We start from the raw sequence: 21,312 nt of genomic DNA, 5'->3' as shown, positions 1-21,312 counted from the left end.
GAATTCTCTGGGGAGGAAGGTGCAGCAGTTCAAAAGCCCTCTTTTTCAGGACTATTTAACATTGCAAATTTCAAAACCATTTTGGACAAGGCCAAGCTGGCCACCCGTATGGGGTCCACTCCACCTGTTCAAGCTCCTGCTGAACTGGATGATTTGTCTGGGGATTTGTTTGAGGAGCTGGTCTCAGTTCAGGAGATCATTCCTATTCCCAAGATGTTTCTTAATTTGGTTCAGAAACAATGGGCTCAGCCTGTTACCATGGCTACCCCCTCTAGTAATGATAAGAGGCTGTATACTGTGGATGCCAGCCTGGAGGATTTACTTAAGGTACCACCTATCGATCCTCCAGTTGCGGCCCTCACCTCAACATCTGTGCTTCCACCTGATCTGTTGGAGGGCCTTAAAGCTGAGGATAAGAAATTGGAGAATGCTTGTCATAAGACGCACCTGGTGGCCGCATGGGCAATTAAAACGTCTGCCTCGGCTTCCTTACTTTCCAGGGCAGCTCTCCTTTGGTTGAGGAAGCTGATGGCGAGGGTTCCAGTTAAGGATACCAAGTTGAGGCAGGAGATTAACAAAATCATGGCGGCCACCGAGTACACTGCCGATGCCACACTCAGTGCGGCTAAGTTCGCTTCTCGGGCCCTGGCTTCAAATGTTACCACCAGATGTCTCTTGTGGCTGAGGCATTGGAACGTTGATATGCGCTCCAAGTGGAAGTTGGTGTCTGCCCCTTTCAAAGGGGTCAAGCTTTTTGGGAGGTATTAGACCCTGTCCTAGTGGAAAATAAGGACAAAAAGAAGGTGATGCCGTCGGTTTCTAAGAAATCCGATAAGAAGGGCTTTTATTCCTATAGGAGGCAGTCCTTTCGGAACTCGGAAACTTCTTCGAGTTCTGCGCAGTCGTATCGCCCGTTCCACCAGCAGATGGACAGGTCATAGGACCGCCAGTCCTTTCGGGACAGGGGTCGCCAGCCGTATTACTCCAGACGCCCCAGTGGATGTTGCAAACGATCCGGCTGGGTCTCACCCTAGAATTTATCTCACTTCCTCCCCATCATTTCATCAGGTGCCCCGTCCCCTCGTGCCCAGTCAAAAGATCCCTCATGGAACAGGAAATAAGACATCTCAGGGAGATCAGGGCCATAGAGCTGGTACCTCCAGGTCAGGAGGGGACAGGGTTCTATTCCATCCTGTTTCTGGTTCCCAAAAACTCCGGAGGGTGGAGGGGGATCCTAGATTTAAAGAGGCTAAATTATCATGTCACCTATCGGAGGTTCAAGTTGCAGTCCCTCCAGTCAATCCTGGGCTGCATCAGGCAGGGAGACATTTTAACCTCCATAGACCTGAAAGAGGCCTACCTCCACGTACCCATCCGCAAAGCTCACCGCAGATACCTGAGGTTCACCTACGCCGGTCAACACTACCAGTACCGGGCCATGCTGTTCGGCCTGTCATCAGCCCCAAGGACGTTCACCAAGGTCCTTGCAGCAGTGGCAGCGTTCCTCAGGTCGCAACCAGTAAGACTGCACTGCTATTGAGACGATGTGCTCATCCAGTCATCATCCCCCCAGCAGGCGGTCGAGGATCTGCAGTACACTATGCAGGTTCTCCGGGGTCACAGCTTCTCCATCAACTTGGAAAAGAGCCATCTTCACCCAACGACCAGGCTTCAGCATCTGGGAGCCGTCATCGACACCGTCGCCTGCCAGGTCTTCCTGTCGCCAGAGAGGATGGAGAGCCTCAGGGAGATGGCCATGCAGGTTCGGCGGGCTCCTCGTACCAAGGTAGTTCTGCTGTCACAGCTCCATGATATCATGCCTCTCCATCGTTCCGTGGGCACGTCTTCACTCTCGTCCCCTCCAGTGGCTCCTGCTGCCCTATCAAAGGGCCAACGAGAGCAGCTCATCGCGGCTCGTTCCCGTCTCCGCGAAGGTGCGTCGCTCCCTCAGTTGGTGGTTGTCTCCGGCCCTGAAGAAGGGGTCTCTGTTCAAGGAGCCGACCCGGCTCACCATCACAACAGATGCCAGTCTGTACAGTTGGGGGGCTCACTTCTGCAACCAGATTGCTCAGGGCAGGTGGTCCTCGACCGAGGCAGCGCACAGCATCAACTGATTGGAGCTGAGGGCGGTCTGGTTGACCCTACTTCGGTTTCAGACGGGCATTCAGGGTCATCATGTGAGGATACTGACAGACAATGTTGCAACGAACGCGCACATCAACCGCCAGAGGGGGCACGCGGTCCAGGTCCCTGATGTCGGCAGCTGACAACCTAGGTCGGTGGGCGGAGCTCCATCTGCTGTCCATTCAGGCAGAGCACATCTCCGGCACAGTGAACACCCAGGCGGACTGGCTGAGCAGGGCGACTGTCGATCACTCGGAGTGGTGCCTGCCCCCACAGCTGTTCCAGCGCATAGTTCAGAGGTTCAGTTGCCCCCAGGTGGATCTGTTCGTGACAGCGGCCAACTCTCATCTTCCCAGGTTCTTCTCCAGGTTCCACGACCCAAGGGGGTAAACGCTCTTCACTGCCCTTGGCCGAAAGGTCTGCTCTACGCCTTTCCCCTGTTGCCTCTTCTTCCCAGAGTCATCAGGAAGATCCTGGCGGAGGCAGCAGAAATCCTTCTGGTGGCCCCCTTTTGGCCCAGGAGGACCTGGTTTGCCGATCTGCTGAGTCTGTCCGTCCGAGACCCGTGGCAGATTCCTCCACACGAGATTTCTCTCTGCCAGGGGGCCCTTCTTCATCCAGAGCCCCAGTGGCCATTTGGCACTTGAGAGGGATCTCTTAAGCAAGGACAACCTTTCCACCAAGGTGATCTGCACCATTCAGGCGTCACATCATCCTTCCATGACTCGGATTTACGACGTCACCTGGAGGTCCTTTGTTACCTGGTGTTCTTCCAGAGGTGCTTCAGCTTCTTCAGCTTTGATTCCTGTCATTCTGGATTTTCTGCAAGACGGCCTTGATAAGGGGTTGGCGCCTAACACCCTTCATCGTCAGGTCGTTGCGCTCTCCACCATCCTGGCCCCTGAGGGGCAGCCTTCTCTCGGCCGTCACCCCACGATTCGCAGCTTTCTCAGTGGGGCCACTAACCTGAGTCCCCCGATGGTTTGCAGATACCCGACTTGGGACCTTAATGTGGTTTTACGGGCTGTGGTTGAACCGCCGTTCGAGCATCTCCGTTCGGCCACCTTGAAACATCTCACCTTTAAGACCGTGTTTCTCATTGCCATGACCTCAACTAGACGTATCTCTGAGCTGGCTGCCTTGTCTGTCCGTGAGGACTTGTGCTTGTTTCACCAGGACAGGGTGGTCCTTCGCTGGATCCTTCTTTCGTGCCTAAAATTAATTCCTGGTTCCACCAGGATCAGGAGGTCATCCTTCCTAACTTCTGTCTGCACCCGAGGCATCCTCACGAGGAGCGCTGGCACAAGCTGGATGTTCGCAGGGCGCTATGCCGTTACATCAAGCGTACGGCCAGTTTTCGCCGTTCGGAGTCATTATTTGTTTTGTTTCAGCCATCGTCTCAGGGCAGGAAGGTTTCCTCGTCTACGATTGGTGGATGGCTTAGGGCCTGTATCACTCTTGCTCATGTTCTTCAGTCTTGACCAATACCCAATCGCATCACAGCGCATTCGTCCAGGAGTGCTGCCACCAACGCGGCCTGGGCGACGCAGGCTCCTGTTGAGGAGATTTGCAGAGTGGCCACATGGACTTCCTTATCTCCATTTGTGCGGAATTACAAGTTAGACAAGTTTGCTTCAGCGGAAGGGGCCTTTGGGAGGCATGTGCTGCAGGGTATTCTTTCCAGCGGAGAGACCCTGACTGCTTCTGCTTCCCGCCCTAGTGACATTTAGCTTGGGTATATCCCTTGTTTGGACTCTCCTGAGCAGTGCCCTGGGAAAGAACCATTGACTTACCTGAAGGGTCGTTTTCAGGGCACTGCAAAGGAGAGTCCACCCCACCCTGGGGTCTGGCTCCGCTGTTATCATGTTTGTTTCTTTGGATGTTCCAGTTGGACTTGTTCCAGTTGTGTTTCCAGTTGATCCAGTGTTGGACTTCTCAGCGCGCAACAATTCCACGTCTTCATTGAAAATCTGGGGATAATCAGCACCAGAGGCGTGACTTAAAGTTTCAATTCAACTCTGGGCAGTTTGGCTGTATTTAACCCTTGCTTGGACTCTCCTTCGCAGCGCCCTGAAAACGACCCTTCAGGTAAGTCAATGGTCCTTTTACGAAGGCTTTTCTCAGATTGATTCTTTATTATTCCTCTCATTGGCACCCATTATGCAACATACGGGTTTCAGTATTATAGTCCATGGCTTGTCTCTTTGTACTCTATGTATGCATGTATGTGATTATGTGTGCATTGATCTCTAAAAGAAGTAGGGCTTGGGTTGGATACTATGAACACTATCTTGCCAGTTTTGACCCACTGCAGACATCATTGGTTCTTTACTGTTTATTTCAAGGAAAAATAAATCTCCTTTAATCGAATTATGTTCCAAAAGAATTGATTCTATATACACAATATATTTGCTATCAGTGAACTGGTTTGAATCTTAACTTTTCTAGTGTTAAGCGAAAGGTATTTTTAGCAATAGGTTCTTTTCAGCATTAGAACTTCAGATAATGCAACCCAAGAAACTATATATTTACTAAATGTGTGCTTATGGGATTAGATAATTAAGGCTAATGAAAGCCAGAAACAGATTTAAATATTACCTTTCTTCCATTGCCCATGTAATCAAGGGTAGGGCATAGAAATCTAAATATGGTCAGAGAACATCAATTAGAAGCAAAATAGAAATCAGCATTTTAGACCATAATTTTGAGATATTCCTTTAATTTCCTGTCTCTCTAGCTTGGTTCTTAGAGTGATAAAATAATATGGTTATTTTATGCATTGTTTCTGTGGGTACCTTTCTCTTAACCCTACAATCTATGTACTTCAAATAGTATTTCAAAGTAATTATTATCTTGCTTTCAGTGCATAAACATGTCAAGGAGTCTGTTGAAAACTAGTATTTTTTTTAAATCTTTGCTTAGGAAAGAGGAGCTGACTCTGTCTTTGGCCATTCCCTTAACAACTAATTCCACTTACTATAGCACCTCTGCACCCAAAGCAGAACTTCTGATCAAGATGAAGGATTTGCAGCAGCAGCAACAGCAGCAAAGTGAGGAGGATTCTGAAAATGAGTTAGACCACAATTTGTCTGAGAAGAAGGTAAGTTTGTCATGAGATGTTGTTATCAGTATTACTTATTAGTGGAAGCCATAGTTTTGAGCTATCTAGTAGTTCTGTCTCATTGCCTGTTCAGTTGAAAATAAATGTGATCACGCCAAAAATTATGAGGTGGCAACAGTGCCTAGTATCCAGTATTCACAAAGTAAAAGAGAGAAGCTCCTATTGAAATGAACAAAAAGGCAAAGTGATTGCATTAATGCCTCTTCAGAATACAGAATAATTTACTATGGGAAAAGAAGATATTTTTTCAACAAATAAAAAAGTGATTGTGCATCACTGAATTTACATTAACTTTTAGAATTAAATCCTATATAAACATAACTGAGAAAAAATACCATTCAGTTTAACAGCATTTATTTCCTAGTGAACCTGCTCAGAATATCAGTTATTTATGAGGTACTTTCATCCAACTGAATCAGCACAATTATTTAGATCAAATTCTGATGTTTTGCTCAAGGACTACTGTTGAGTTCAAATGGTTGATGGACATAAAAAAAGAACCTTCTTGGTGACCTTAACTCTAAGCATATCATTTCAGAACTTCTAAAAGAAAGTTCAGTCCTCCTGTTTAAGAACTATATTAATCATTTCAATTTTTACATAATTTGAAGTTAATGACAATTTCTAAATGAAAATTCTTTAAATTATTGTTGATTTTTATCTTGGCTCTGAATAGGATTGTTTACAGATTTTTACTCATTATATTTACCATTAGGTTAAGATTTTTATTTATTTAATTCATCAAATTTCTATACCACCATCCTTATCTAAGTGATTTTGGACAGTTTACAAATAAAATAATATATAACTCACTTCAAAAGAGGTATTATATCAGAGGTGGGTTGCTGCCATTATGGCCTGGTTCGACCGAACTGACAGTTGAATTCAGGCCTGGGTTGCAGAACTGGCAGCGACCCAGGCCTGCCACATTTCCAAACTGTTTCCCTCGGTGCCACTTGGCTGCCACCATTTTGTATTTTAGTGACTGTGCATGCACAGTTCACTGTAAATTGTTCTGCCTGGCATGCGGGTTGCAAATCGGCAGTAACGCCGGCAGCAACCCACCCCTGTATTATATGTAGCTTTAAAGGCAAGACAAATACTTGTAACAAAATAAAAAATATTTAAAGCCAAAGTTAAGAAGTGAGAATTTCAGGATATCTGAAGGATGAATTAACAGATAACAGAATAACAGTTGAAAGGGACCTTCGATATCTTCTAGTCCAACCTCCTGCTCAAGCAGGAGATCCTGTACCAATACCATTCCAAACAAAAGGAGATCCAATCTCTTCTTAAAAACTTCCAGTAACGGACTTCCCACAACTTAGATTGGCACTCCAAGATTTATCTTTGTAAGGATTTTGATAAATATACTTTAGATCCATGTTCATTAACATTTGATTATTGAAGTAAATTACACAACACATAAATTGACAGGGGCAAGAGCAAAGGAAATTTTTTTCTATATAATCAAGATAAAGTCATTCACAATATTCTTAGCAGTATAATGAAAATATACTGTAATAATTAATAACCCTGTTGGACTATAATGTGTAACACAATTGTACAAAATATATCCAACTGAGCATTAGAATCTTGGGTTTTAAAACTTCTCTGAGCTTGGTTTTTTATTTGCAGACATTTCCATATCCACCTAGATAATATCTGCTCCTTATATAACTTCTCATAGTTATCTTCACATGTGCATAAATAGGAAAAGATTTGAATAAAAACAGTTGTTATATTTAAAATGGTTTTTATAAAATTTATCTTCCCCAGATTAAAAAAAAAGTTGTGACTCTTCTGAAGTTTGATCTGTTAATATTTCCTATCTTTCAATAAAGAGGAAGTACAATTTTTCACATTTTCTATATTGTCTGAGATACTCCATAGACAGAAGTGCAATTATGTGGGAGTTGCTTTTGATTAGATGGTGTCTCATGGCTCAGATTTAAATGTCACACCCACATGATTGTGTAATTCAAATGGAATATGTAGCCAGGTGGGATTTTCTTGTGGAAAAATTCCCTGTTCTAGTAAGCCGTGCCTGTGTTTGTCAAGCATAGAACAGTTATGACATCAGCTGTTTAAAACCTATATCTCAATGCTGAAACTAAAACTACTGGTTCACATTGTTTTATCCAGTCAAATAAACCAGTTTCCTTTTAATATTCATGATATAGCTTTGTCCAGGAATAATTAAGTCATGAACCAGCTGTATCTGAAAATCTTTTTTGTACTATCTGGACCTCAACCACACTAAACACTATTTCATTTTTTCAATTTCTGTGTGCACATGAAAAAAGATAAAATGTAGGAGACAAAAAAGATACTTCCTAAAAAGAGCCAAAGGCATTGGGATTTTTATTATTGTGAAATTCTCTTGTTTCCAAAGAGAAGGTGTGGGAGGAGTAACAATTGGGTATTAACCAAGCCTTCTTGCCTATTGGAGACTGAGGTAATCTTTTGAAGCCACACCTACTGCTCTCCTCTGGCTTCCCAGATTAACCTCAGTCTTCGGCCTGAAAGGAGTGTTACTTTGTCTTTCCCTTCTTTTCGAAAACCTAGGAGTTTTTTTTCCCTTTCAGCAAGCTTTTTCCAACAGAGATTATTATTAGAGATCAGCAGTTCGCCTCACCATCCTTCTGCTGTGCTCCGCACCGCTTTTCAAGCTCCGGCTTGCCAGCGCGTGCGCAGACGCCCCGTGCGGCCAGCTGGTTGCGCTGAAGGGGTAGAAGTCCCAGCAACCGCAGGGACGAGAGAAACGACCGTGCGGCATCCGGAGGGGCCCAGGAGGGTCTGCGACGACCGGGAATCCACCGAGGATCGCTGCGGCGGCTTCCAGCGGCGAGAGGAGACCTGGACAGCTCCAGTGGTCGCCATCTTGATCCGTGGCCATTTTAGGAGCACATGGGTGAGCGCATGATCAGTGTTCCTCTACGGACGCCGAAAGCACTCACAAGGCACCAGGAAGCCGGAAGAGGCTTCATCTAGGCTCTACCCCGCCGGTGATCCGGGGGGTATTCCAGGGCTGTGCCTGCCGGCAGCTGAGACCACAATCCAGCGGTAGAAGAGCAGGGAAGCGGATCCAGACCCCAGAGAACCAAATCCGCCCTACAGCCAGCTGCAGAAGGAGGAGGTTGGTGAGCACCACAACTGTAAGTAATGGCGAAGGGAACCAGGAGTAGGGATAACAGGCCCAGAGCACCAGGGGGAGTGGACGCAGACGAAGGGACCTCCAGGGCTGTTTCCCCGGCTCCCAGAAGAAGATCCCCAGTGAAGAGGAACAAGGCCAGGGCTCCCAAGAAGGCAGCCCCCAGGAAGGAGGCCAGGGTGACCAGGGCCTCGACCAGGGAGTTCAGGGCGACCATCAGCCCTTCCCCCTCCAGATCACGATCTCCCCGCAGGCCTTCAGCCCGGGTTGAGACCCGGGCAGCATCTCCAGCCTCACCAAGGGGTTCCCATAGAGGGCACAGCTCCCTATCGCCCCCCCTTTCTCCGGCTCCCCCAGTGGACTTGAGAGCGGATCCCTTTGGCCTCAGGGCAACCACCCTTCCAGGCCTTGCCTGGCGCCTCTATCCCCTGAACACAGGGAATATTCCCAGCCACCAGAGCAGCCTGCTCTGCCCGACCTCACTAGCAGCTTCCAGGACATGCTAGCTAGGGCTCTGGCCCAGGTAATGGCCTCTAGCTTAAGTCAGCAACCTCAGAGCTCCAGAAGCAGGGCCCCACATGAACCCCCCAGGGTTCAGCAAGAACGCCCCAGCACTTCAGCTGCCAGGGAAGCCAGGTCTCCCTCCCCTTCCACGGCTAGCGAGGCTTCAGACCTGGAGGAAGGAGAATTGAAGGATATGGGTTTCTCAGAGGATGAGCATCCCCAGGTAGAGGATGATTCCACCGTAGCGGGCCTCTTTCCCCCGTCCTTATTTAGCTCCTTGCTCTGCAAGGCATCGGCCACAGCCCATCTGGATCCCCCCCCCGGATCCTAAACCAGTAACGGATCCCTCTGGCAAGGGCAAGAGTAAGAAGAAAAAGGGGCCCTTCCATAGGCCCCCCATGACTAAGGAAGATATTCCCACGCCAGAGATCTTCATGGAGGTCCTCAAGTCGCAGTGGGTAAAGCCTCGGTCCTTTCCCACCCCAGGGGGAAATGAGAGAAAATTTTACAATCTTAATCCGACCTTTGCCCAAGCTCTCCAGGTACCTGAGGTGGATAAGCCAGAGGTGGCCACCCTGGCTTCAACCTCTACGGTCATCGCAGGAGACACTGCCAACTGCCTCAAGCCTGAGGACAAGAAGCCCTGATAGCCCATCACCTGGGCTATCAGGGCGGCCGCCTCCGCTTCTTTCTTTAACAAGTCCACGGTCCTGTGGTTGGAGCAGCTGAGGGACAGGACCCCGGCATCAGAGGTTTGCCTCCTGCAGGACATTTCCAAGATGCTGGCGGCAACGCAGTTCTCAGCAGACGCCACCTTGGATGCGGTAAAGTATGCCTCGCGGGCTATGTCTTCTTCAGTTGCTTCTAGGCGCCTACTCTGGCTACACCATTGGCAGGCAAAATCCCGGATGAAGTGGCACCTGACCAGAGCAGACTACACCGGGGAGAAGCTATTCGGGACGGTGCTGGACCCTATCCTCGTGGAGGATAAAAACAAGCGGAAGGTTCTTCCAACAACAACCAAACAGTCGGACTTCCACCACGCGCCATACCCCAGGAGGACCCCCTTCAGACCACTCGATGGGGACAACCAGAACCAGAGGTACCAAAACCCCAGGTTCCACATGCAGGAGGATAGACAATTCCAGAACAGATTCAGGGGCCAACAGCAGGGCAAGCGGCCCTTTCGAGGAGGAGGCGGTCACCCTTTCCGCAGGTTCAAGTGATGCGACCCCGGATCACCCCATCGGCGGTCGCCTCTCCATGTTTGCGGATGCCTGGGGCAGTATCACCTCGGATGAGTGGGTACTCCAGACGGTAAGGCTCGGGCTACACCTGGAGTTACGCTCCCTCCCCCCCAGTAGGTTCCGCACCTTCACCTCCTCCACAGACCTGAACAAGAGGGCGCTTAAGGCCAAGGCCATTAAGCATCTACTAGACATCAGGGCCATTGAAAGGGTCCCAGAGGGGGAGAAGGGCTCGGGGTTCTACTCGAACCTCTTCTTAGTTCCCAAGAACTCAGGGGGATGGAGAGCCATCCTGGATATCAAACTACTTAATTCCAGGGTGGTATACCGCAAATTTAAGGTGGCCTCCCTGAAATCCATCTTGGAGGGCATCTGTCCGGGCGATTTCCTGGCCTCCATCGATCTCACAGAGGCATACCTGCATATCAGGATCGCCCTGGAACACCGTAAATTCCTGAGGTTCTCCCATGAGGGGAACCACTTCCAATACAGAGCCCTACCCTTTGGGCTGGCCTCAGCCCCCAGGACATTCACCAAGGTACTTGCGGCAGCAGCAGGCCACTTATGCTCCCTCCCAGTCCGTTTGTTCTGTTATTTAGACAACATTCTCGTCTTAGCCAGGTCATCAGACTCGGCTGAACAGGACTTGGATACCACCATCGACACCCTGAAGTCCCTGGGCTTCTCCATTAACCTGGAGAAGAGTCACCTTGTGCCCTCCACCAGGCTCCTTCACCTAGGGTCCATCATCGATTCAGTGGCTGGGGAGGTCTTTCTGTCCCAGGATCGCAAGGACAGCATCGTTAAAATGATCCATGAGGTTTGCAAGTCACAATCTGTCCCTGTAGTTCTTCTTTCCAGGCTCCTGGGGAAGTTCATCTCGTGCATAGGGATCGTGCCGTGGGCTCGCCTACACGCCAGGGAACTCCAGTGGTTCCTACTGCCCCACCAGAGAGCCGGGACGAGCGGCGCCACTTTCAGGATCTGTGTGTCACCCCAGGTGCTGCTATCCTTTCGCTGGTGGCTGTCCCCAGTCTTGAACAGAGGATGCCTCTTCAGAGAACCGGCAAGGATGACTCTCACCACCAACGCAAATCTCTTCGGCTGGGGGGCTCACCTGGAGAACCAGATCGCCCAGGGCCGGTGGACTCCAACAGATCTGAGAAACAACATCAACTGGTTGGAGCTCAGAGCCATCCATCTGGCTCTCCGCCACTTAAAGGACAGGGTGACCGGACATCACATCCTAGTCCTGACAGACAATGTAGCAGCCAAGGCCCACGTGAACAGACAGGGCGGCACCCACTCCAGGGCTCTTCGTGACAAGGCGCTGCGGCTGGGGAACTGGGCAGAGAGGCACCTGCTGTCCATCAGAGCGGAACACATCTCCGGAACAGAGAACCATCAAGCAGACTGGATCAGCAGGGAGACGGTCGACAACGGAGAGTGGCAGCTCCATCCCTCAATCTTCTGTCAGATCTGCGAAAGATTCGGTCATCCGACGGTGGACCTATTTGCGACCCCGCAGAACGCCCAGCTGCCAGAGTTCGTTTCAAGGTTTCCGACCATGGGAGCCAGGGACACGGACGCACTTCGATGCAGATGGCCACCAGGTCTTCTCTACGCCTTTCCCCCCCTTCCCCTCATCCCTGGGGTTCTGAGGAGGGTGGTAGCGGAGGGAGCAGAAATGATAATGGTGGCTCCCTTCTGGCCGCGCCGACCCTGGTTGGCAGACCTCATGGATCTATCCACAGCCCCGCACTGGAGGATCCCAGCAGGGGAGGTGACATTGCGCCAGGGGTCTCTGGAGCATCCGGATCCGGAGTGGCTTCATCTGACTGTCTGGCGATTGAGCGGGAACAATTAAGGGAGGCCCAATTTTCCGAGAGTGTCATCAGGACAGTAGAGGCATCCAGGAGGCAGTCAACCACATGCATCTACAACGCTTCCTGGGTGGCCTTTGCAGACTGGTGCCGAGTTAAAGGCCTCCGCCCAGCTGCAGCCTCGGTCCCCCAGGCCCTGGACTTCCTCCAGGAGGGTCATGAGAAGGGCCTGGCCACCAGTACTCTTAGACGTCAGGTCTCCGCTCTCTCCATGGTTCTGGGAGGGGTGAACGCCCCTCCATTGTCCCAACATCTGGTGTTAAAGAGGTTCCTCAAGGGGGCGGCGAATCTGAAACCCTCAGTGGTCCATCGATTCCCCACCTGGGACCTTCCCACGGTACTTCAGGCCCTCACGGAAGCACCATTTGAGCCTCTGAAGGAGGCTTCCCTTCAGCTCCTAACCCTCAAGGTTGTCTTCCTGGTCGCCATCACCTCGGCCAGGAGAGTTTCTGAGATCAACGCCCTCTCCAGCAGGGCGGACCTCTGTACCTTCTTAGATAACCGGGTCATCCTCAGGCTTGACCCGCTTTCATGCCCAAGGTTAATTCCCCCTTTCACGGGGCCTTGGAAATTATTCTACCAGACTTCTGTCCTCATCCCTCGGTGAGAGGGAGAAATCCTGGCACAAGCTGGATGTCAGAAGGGCCTTGCGCATATACCTCAAGCGCACGGCCCCCTTTAGGCATTCGGAGGCCCTCTTCGTGTCTTACCAGCCTTCCTCCCGGGGAGCTACGGTCTCTCCGGCCACCATCAGTAGATGGATTAGAGCGGCCATCTCGCAGGCCTATAGGGCACGAGGACTCCAGGTCCCAGAGGGCATCACTGCACATTCCACTAGAAGCCTGGTCCACCCAGGCCCCCATAGAGGAGATCTGCCGGGTGGTCGCCTGGGCCTCCCCTTCTCCATTCATTAAGCATTACAGACTAGACGCCTACACCTACGCGGAGGCTGCCTTCGGCAGGAGGATACTGCAGGGAGTCCTGGACTCCCCAGGGGGCTCAGGCCCATCTAATCCCTCCCAGGACATCTAGCTTTGGTATGTCCCAATTGTTACTCCTCCCACACCTTCTCTTTGGAAACTGGCAGTTGGACTTACCTGAACTGCATGTTTCGAGGAAAGGTGTGGGAGGAGTCACTTCCCCCCCGTTCAGGGTGCCCCGCGCCAGGGGGCCTGAACGAGTCCAGGTTCAGCCTTAGCGGTTAGGAAGGATATGTGTTGGCTGTTCTTGTTTGTCCTTCCTTGCTGCTACAATCCATCGGTTAATCTGGGAAGCCAGAGGAGAGCAGTAGGTGTGGCTTCAAAAGATTACCTCAGTCTCCAATAGGCAAGAAGGCTTGGTTAATACCCAATTGTTACTCCTCCCACACCTTTCCTCGAAACATGCAGTTCAGGTAAGTCCAACTGCCATTCAAAGGACATTCATTTAACTATCCTTGATTCATTTTAAATATGTAATAATAACATACTTGTTCTGCTACTTTAAGGAGTTGTTTCTTCAGTTGGACATCCCAGTTCTCTTCTTTCAACCCTGTTATAATTTACATTGATTTGAGGGCACTTTTGTTTTTTAGAGAAAACAATTATCTCATTTATGCAAATGCAATAAGATCAATGTTACTTCTGATATTCCATCATTTACTTTTCCCATCCTATTTTTATTATATCCATATTTCCCATTTCTACAACATACTTTTCCAGCCTTACTGAAGAGCTAAGGTCAAATCACCAGAAGAAAAATCCAGCTTGTATTTTTTATGTTTTTGCCATTAAAATCCTTCTTATTTAACTGATAGTTATTATTTATTCCTTGTCTTTTTTTAATCCAAATGAGAAATTGCTCACATCATGCCTTTATACACTCCGTTAAGAGAATATTAACAGCTGCTTTAACTATTTGAAACAAACGTATTTTGCTTGCATTGATTTTTCTGAATAACAAAAATATATAGAGTATTTTGGCAAGATTCTATTATCTTGTGGTTTCATTATCAAACCATTTAAGAAGTCATGAGATGAATAACCCTATACATCTAATAATTAATTATATTTTATAAATTTAGCTCCTCTCTCTCTCTTTCAGCAAGAGCTTATAGATAGCATTAGTCGAAAACTAAAAGTGCTAAAAGAAGCTCGAGAGACACTCTTAGAAGACATTCAAGCCAATAATCTTCTTGGAGATGAAGTGGAGGTAGTGGTAAAGGATGTCTGCAAACCCAATGAATTTGACAAGTTTCGGATGTTTATTGGAGATCTAGACAAAGTGGTTAACCTCCTGCTATCACTCTCTGGTCGACTTGCCAGAGTAGAAAATGCATTAAACAACTTGGATGAAACTGCTTCTCCTGAAGAAAGGGTAAGGCACTTGTATTGTCATATGAGAAGGAACTCTAATTGCACCATGTTATTTTGTTCTGCCAGCTCAAGTGTATACATAGATTCCTGTCTTCTTGGTTAAAAATAAGAAATCAACTTTGCTCAAAAGCTGTTATGCTAGAAAAATGTTACTTAAGCAGAGGTTTTCTTTTATTGAACTGGTTTATATGCAAAATTGTTGATCAGTCCTGCTATAAGAGAGCATTTTTCCTCCTCATTTAGTAGGTGAGGACTGATTGTTGTGGACATCTCAGACTCTAAGCCTCCATCTTAGCTAGCTGCAATTCTAGAAGTGAAGTTGGAAGGGCTGGGGCATTTTAAACCAACCAGTTATACTGTGACCAAATTAAGTGGATCATTCCCAAATGAAGATCTTAAGAGAAACTGCATTCTCCAACATATTTTAGACCAAACCATACAGGAGCCAGGAAAAGAATACTCACTTAGCCTCTGAAGTTGTATCATTTCTAGGGTGGTTGTCCTAAGATGGTAATGGAACAGAACAACTCATCACAAGACAATGTCCCTGAAGACATAATTTAATTAGAACTCTAAAAATAAAAAGACTCAGAAAGCAGACAGTGAATCAATTTTTCATCAACATTTTTGAGGCGTAGGAGTGCTGCCATTAATTATATAGTATATTTTTAAAAAATTTCTACCAAATAATAAAATTCAGAAAGCTGCTTTGTCATTTTACTATTTGTTTGGGAAGCATGTAGGTCAGGAGTGTCAAATTTGATTTCATTGAGGGCCGCATCAGGGTTGTGTTTCACCTCGGGCCAGGGTGGGCATGGTCAGGATGGATGTGGCCAGCTTGACATCACTTGTGTCGGGGCCGTCTGTGGAGGCCTGAGAGCTCTGACAGCGAAAACAGGTTCCCAAGCTCCATTTTCAGCTACAATGGCTTTGTGCAATCCTCTGCCAGCGAAAATGGAGCTCAGGCGGGTCGTGCGCAGGCCTCTCGAGCTCCATCTTTGCTGGCAGAGGCACCGCAGTCCAGTCTTTTGCTATTTCCAGGGCAGCCCCATGGGCCAGAGCTAAGCACCCCAGGGGCTAGATCCAGCCCCCAGGCCTTGAGTGACATCCCTGATATAGGTCTTCTTAAGATGTTTTCTTTAAAACAATGATAGGAGAATATTCATTATAGAAATGGAATATAAAGCTAAATGTATTAATCACTACAATTTTCCCATTCTGTTCCCTTAGCGGATTCTAGTAGAAAAACAGAAATTACTCATACGACAGCATGAAGATGCAAAGGAGCTGAAAGAAAACCTGGATCGAAGAGAACGCATTGTCTTTGATATTCTGGCCAGCTATCTGAGCGATGAAAGCCTTGCCGATTATGAGCACTTTGTCAAAATGAAATCAGCTCTCATAATAGAACAGCGAGAGCTGGAGGACAAAATCAAACTTGGGGAAGAACAACTCAAGTGCCTGACTGAAAGTCTCCCACCTGAAAGACCCAAATAATGATTAAGTAATAGCAATAATCCTGGGACTTTGTTTTACATAGTTTTATTTGCAAACCTTGAAACCTTTTACAGTTTTTTAAGACAGAAAAGAGACCAATATACACATGTGCACTGTTCCCTTATTTTCCAAAAGGGAACAAGAAAACTGTTAATTTGAGAGGGAGAAAAATTACTTATATTAAGCAGACAAAACAACTTTTCCAGCACTATGTTTAGGCTGGTGAAATACATTGGCAACATTTTACATTTAGGTACTTTTTTAAAAAAGAAATTTTACATGATATTAATCCTTTCAAAATCATTTCAAAATCATTTGCTCAAGTAAGATTTTAATTATATCCAATTAAACTAATTCAGAATATACCAGTAAATTGCTTATTTCTGTGGCTTTGTGAATTTTAATGTTGTAATGAAATATAACTATAGTTCATTAATTTATCACTTCAGTATTGATGGCTGTGGCAGGGATAAGAAAGAAAAGTTTAATTCAAAGCAATTTTCTTATCTGAATGAAAAACTGAAGAATTGATTCTTATAAGTCTTAAGTTTGTAATACAGGGCAAAATTAATACAACATTTCATTAGGTACTATTTGCCAGGAGTTTAGTGAGTCATATGTTTGTAGATTGTTCTATATCTCATCTGTTTGTTTTCACTTTATGACTTTGCCTTTAAGGATCACTGTTTGTCCTGTGACTGTGCTATAAGAAACTCCTTGTTTTACTTGGACTTACAGTTAAATACCTCTGTACCATGTTTATATTAGCAAATAATATAACAGTTTGATCTTATTTTCCAGTCCAATCATATGTAGGCACATATTAACACTAATGTAAATATATATATATATATATCTAAAAAGCCCCTTTAAAACCTTTTACATAATAAGGATGCAATAACTGTTGGTGTATTAACCAACTTACAGGTAATGTTCCTTAATATTAATGTATGTTTGTAATGAATAAAGATAATCATTACGCCTTTTCTATAGAGTATTTTTAAGACTTACTGAGGAAATAATTTACCTAAAACCTTGAGCCATTCTTCCCAGTACCCTTGTTTAAAAGTTAAATTAACTGCACCATTACAAAAGAACTTAATTGTGTATCATTCCACAAGAATAGGTACAATTTCAGCTGTTCTGATTACTCTAGCAATAAAATTATTAGCTATAGAAGGACTAGCTATAATTGATTCCACATAATCAGGTATTTCGGAAGCAGGTATCACTCAATCCTGTGCATGTCTACTCAAAACCAAACGTAGGATTCCTACCACAACACACTTGTATATGAGATTGCAATCATGTGTTCTTGATTAGTCTTTTTCCACATATCAGTGCTAATTCATACATTTGATGCTATTTCCTTCTATGCTGTTAACATTTTAACAATTTTCTCTAATATTTATATCTGGCATCATTGTGACATACATTCTCCAGTCCATATTAGACAAGTGTTCCACTTTGTTTCTGATTTAATCCTTCCATATACATAATATAAAGCGGCATTTTTGTTCCAATCAAATGTAACATTTTTTCTTTAACTGTTTAAGGAAATAAAAGTTTTCTGTGGTGATTCAATTTGTATATGTGCACTCAAAATATAACAGGTATGTACACAGTAATTTGCATTAAGTCATATAATTCATATGAACTTAGTATATAAATTAATGTATAATTATATATCAATTTGGATAATAATATATTTAATCATTACCTTTGGTTAAGCTTGCCATTATTTTGTTTGTTGGTTTGGCAGGCTCTCTAGAAAGGGTCAGTAAAGGGATTCCCTTTATTTCTCTTTTGTGTATATATTTTACAAATATCTCTATTGTTTGTTCTATCTGAGAGAGAATCTGGTGCTAATGTCTTGCATTGGCATCATGAGTGAAGGATTATTTCTTCACCTTGTACATCATTGCAGTATTTAGACTCTTTGTACAGTAAAAATATATTTTGATTTTTTTTTCCTGTGATTCATTTTCCATATGCTACTCAAATTCAAACAACATATTTCAATTTCTTAATTTTTGCTTAATTATTTACCTACTGATAAGGTTATATTGTTTTAGCAAGGAAAATAAAATAAATATTGTGCTTGAGTATTGAATGATGTGTTAATTTCAGCCATTATGTATATTAATATCATTATGTAATTGAATGTTTTCCATTATGAAGAATGTTAATTCTACTTGGATGTTGATTAATTAGCATTAAATTATAAATCCTTAAGATTACTTCAATTTATATTTCACTTTTTTTTTACCAAAGACGGCTTCCACAGTAAAATAAGAAAAATACAAAAAGAGTTGGAACGTTCTTATTTGTACATGCAATATACAAAAAGTGCAGTAGTCACTTTTCTAATATGAGATGACAAATAGATTTTTTTAAAAGGCATAGCAAGTTAAAGCATTCCTGTACAAAGTTCTGCCTCTTATCCCTTCTCTTCTTTTCCTTTTTGGAAGAATGACCCAACAGTGAATTTTCTAGGCCACCCAGTAAATATGTGAAAACGAGTATTCTGTTTCCTAAGAGGGGCTATTAATTTGGAAAGCTTTTATAATTTGAAAAAATCAATAAAAATAAATAGCACAAAGACTCATATATTGGTAATTGTAAGTTCTCAAGATTTTTAGTATATAGCCATGGATGCTGGTTTATATAAATAGCAGTGTGTCATTGTAGCAGAGTTATTTTATGTTGGACTACTGGGGAGATCAAGATTCGATCATGGAATCTCATAGACTTTGGACTAGTTGCTCAATCACAGCCCAGCCTATCCCACATGATTTGTGGAAATGAAACAGGGAGTAGGCCATGTTGGACTTCAGGGTTTAGCAACTATGGTCTAGACTCTAGACAACAGATTTCCTGACATTTTGCCAGCAACTCTGGCTGGCATCTTCAGTCAAGGTGGACTGCTATAAATCCAGCCATATTTACCAGCAAAACCTCAAGACATCTCTTGTCTAGACCACAATCTCTCAACCCTGAAGCTCAGCATTCCCCAAGGAGATATCCCTTTCAGCACTCATTAAAAAGAAGGGATATAAATCCAATACACTAAGAAATGTATCATTTTCCTTTTCGCTTTCTCTCTCTGAAGTAAATCACTGACAAATTGCCTTTTCTTGTCAAAGTAAACATTTTATTTTCTTCATTTGATATATTGTGCCCCAAAGTATGCCAGAGTAGATAGACAACCTACAAATCTAATTAATTAAAAAATATTCAACTACGTTTTTGATTGTAAAAGTATATGGCATGTCTAAAATAGAGCAGTATCTTTGGAAAATAGCATTTAAAGTTCATTTTGTTACAATATAATCTAGCATGTTATCATTTTATACTTTTTCACCAATACCACTAATATAGAGGTTGTTTCATTTGATATGAAGTTTTCAACATCTGCCAGAAGTCTCTTACTATCCATAATGTCTTACTCCAACTTTATTATTCTGTAGGATTTTTTGTACTTAAATTGAAGCATTTAAGTAGACCAGACATATGAACTATGTCTAATATTTTATTTGATAAGTTTTAATGCTTTATTAATACTTTCAGACACGCCTGGATAAATCTTATTTTTCTGAAGTTCTGAAGTAACATAATGCTAAAGACAAAAACCATGCTTATTGAAATGATTATTGGCTGTAGCTTTTCAAGAAAGAGGAAATAGCAAGGTTGAGATTTCTTATATATTTTGGGATTGACAGATGTGAAATCTAAGAGATCTGATTCAAGGACAAGTTTTTTGAAGAAGCGAGATAGGGTTAAATGGGGAAAGTGTCTTTCTGTTGAAAAACAAAAAATTGCATCTATGTGACAGAGTGGAATCTTCAGACAACTGGGTGCCTGATGCTCGATTATGAAGGACTTCCCCTTAACGAAGCGTTTGTTTTGCATACAGCTGAGAACCTTCTTTATACATGCAAATGGGGGAAGCAGGATACAGCAAAAGGAAATGAGGGAAAGAGTTTGCAACAAGAGACATAAAAGCAGAAAGGGGAGGCAACAGAAGGGGTGGGGGAGTTTGTAGTCTTATTTCATTATTTTTCCATCACAAAAATTTGCCAATATGTACTGTTAGGATATCAGAAGGACAAATACTATTTTTTCATTAGTGGATTTCCTCCCATTTGAAGTAGCATTACTTTCTTTTTATAGTAGTTTGAAAGAAAATATGGTTTTTAAAAACTACACACACACACACACACACACACACACACACACACGTAAGCATACATAGTGTTTCCCTGAAAATAAGACCCAGTTTTATTTTCTTTTGGGTCCCAAAATAAGTACTAGGGCTGTTTCCTATTATTTGTGTTCATATTTTTCCATTTTATTCTATAATAAAAAATGTTTTAGAAAAAGTGTTAGCTTATTTGATCTGTTTAGGCCATCTTTTCTTTCCTGATCACCTTCTGATAGCAAATTTTTGTTTCCATGTGATTTTCTTTCCATTCAAAGTGTTTGTTATGGGTAATGTTTTAGAATGTGTTTTTAAAATTATGAAATATAAAAATAGAAACCAAAATGAAGTCTTTTCTGATGAGCTGTAAGAATAAAGAGCTTGTAAAAAGCACACTGCATCTTAAAAAACTTATGGTATGGAGCCAGTAGTTAATGCAGCTAAAGCAACATTTCTAATAATAAAAGAGCAAAAGAGTTAATCTATATTTTAAATATTTTATTTTAAATACATTCTAAACATTTCAACTGAAGCTTTGGGGTTTCCCAAGGCAACAAGAATGTTTGGATCAACATTCTAAGAAACGTAACTGCCAAAACTGACCAGTAAAAAAGAATCATCTGTAGTCATACTTGAGCTCTTTTAGTCTAGTCAAGACAAGTCTCGACAAGACTAGTTTTGAGCAAAGTTCTTGATTTTGGTGAGAACTGGGAGAACAACTGCTCTACTGAGGAGAACGCTATCTTCAAAATAATTATTTTATTGGAAGCTTGACCAGGTGGTTATATTTTTTATCATGTATTTTCCATATTTATAATAACTCATGAATTAAGCTTATTTGCTTTGAAAAGAGTTTAAGCAGATCAGAGTAACTGAAATACAAAACTCAGAATTTAGAAGAAGATAGCATTGTTTGAGCTATTGATCAAAAAGATAGGTACATAGGAATATAAGCTAAAAAGTGAGGATACAATTGGTATTCTTATTATTCTTTGGGGACATCATACATTTATTTGTGACATCTCTACAATAATGTGATTCAAGTTTGCCTCAAAAGGTTAATGATGTAATCTGACGATAGCCATGTACCTCGTGGGTTGTTCTAGTCTATTGGAACACTGTAGTGAAATCTGGATTACTAGGGGACTCTGAAAATATTATCTATGTCCCAACTTCTAGATCTGTCCAATCTGAAACCAATAGATGTGAATACATCAACTGCTTTTA

At 44.0% G+C, this 21,312-nt stretch overlaps 1 protein-coding gene across 2 annotated transcripts in view; it reads left to right on the top strand.

Moving 5' to 3' along the window:
* The window catches only part of SHROOM2 (shroom family member 2), a 169,007-nt gene extending 152,938 nt beyond the window's left edge, over positions 1 to 16,069 (top strand). The window contains exons 8-10 of one of the 2 annotated variants that reach the window (XM_032226217.1): positions 5,047 to 5,224; positions 14,116 to 14,388; positions 15,618 to 16,069. In XM_032226217.1, coding sequence (XP_032082108.1) covers positions 5,047 to 5,224; positions 14,116 to 14,388; positions 15,618 to 15,884 — 718 coding nt within the window. In that variant the 3' untranslated portion in view covers positions 15,885 to 16,069. The remainder of the gene's footprint in view (positions 1 to 5,046; positions 5,225 to 14,115; positions 14,389 to 15,617) is intronic. The other variant, XM_032226218.1, reaches the window with a different exon arrangement.
* The last annotated feature ends 5,243 nt before the right edge of the window (positions 16,070 to 21,312 follow it).

The sequence above is a fragment of the Thamnophis elegans genome, chromosome 11 (assembly GCF_009769535.1).
Source record: "Thamnophis elegans isolate rThaEle1 chromosome 11, rThaEle1.pri, whole genome shotgun sequence".
NCBI lineage: Eukaryota > Metazoa > Chordata > Lepidosauria > Squamata > Colubridae > Thamnophis > Thamnophis elegans.
The sequence above is the reverse complement of the archived record's forward strand: the minus strand, read 5'-3'. Positions and strand labels throughout refer to the sequence as shown.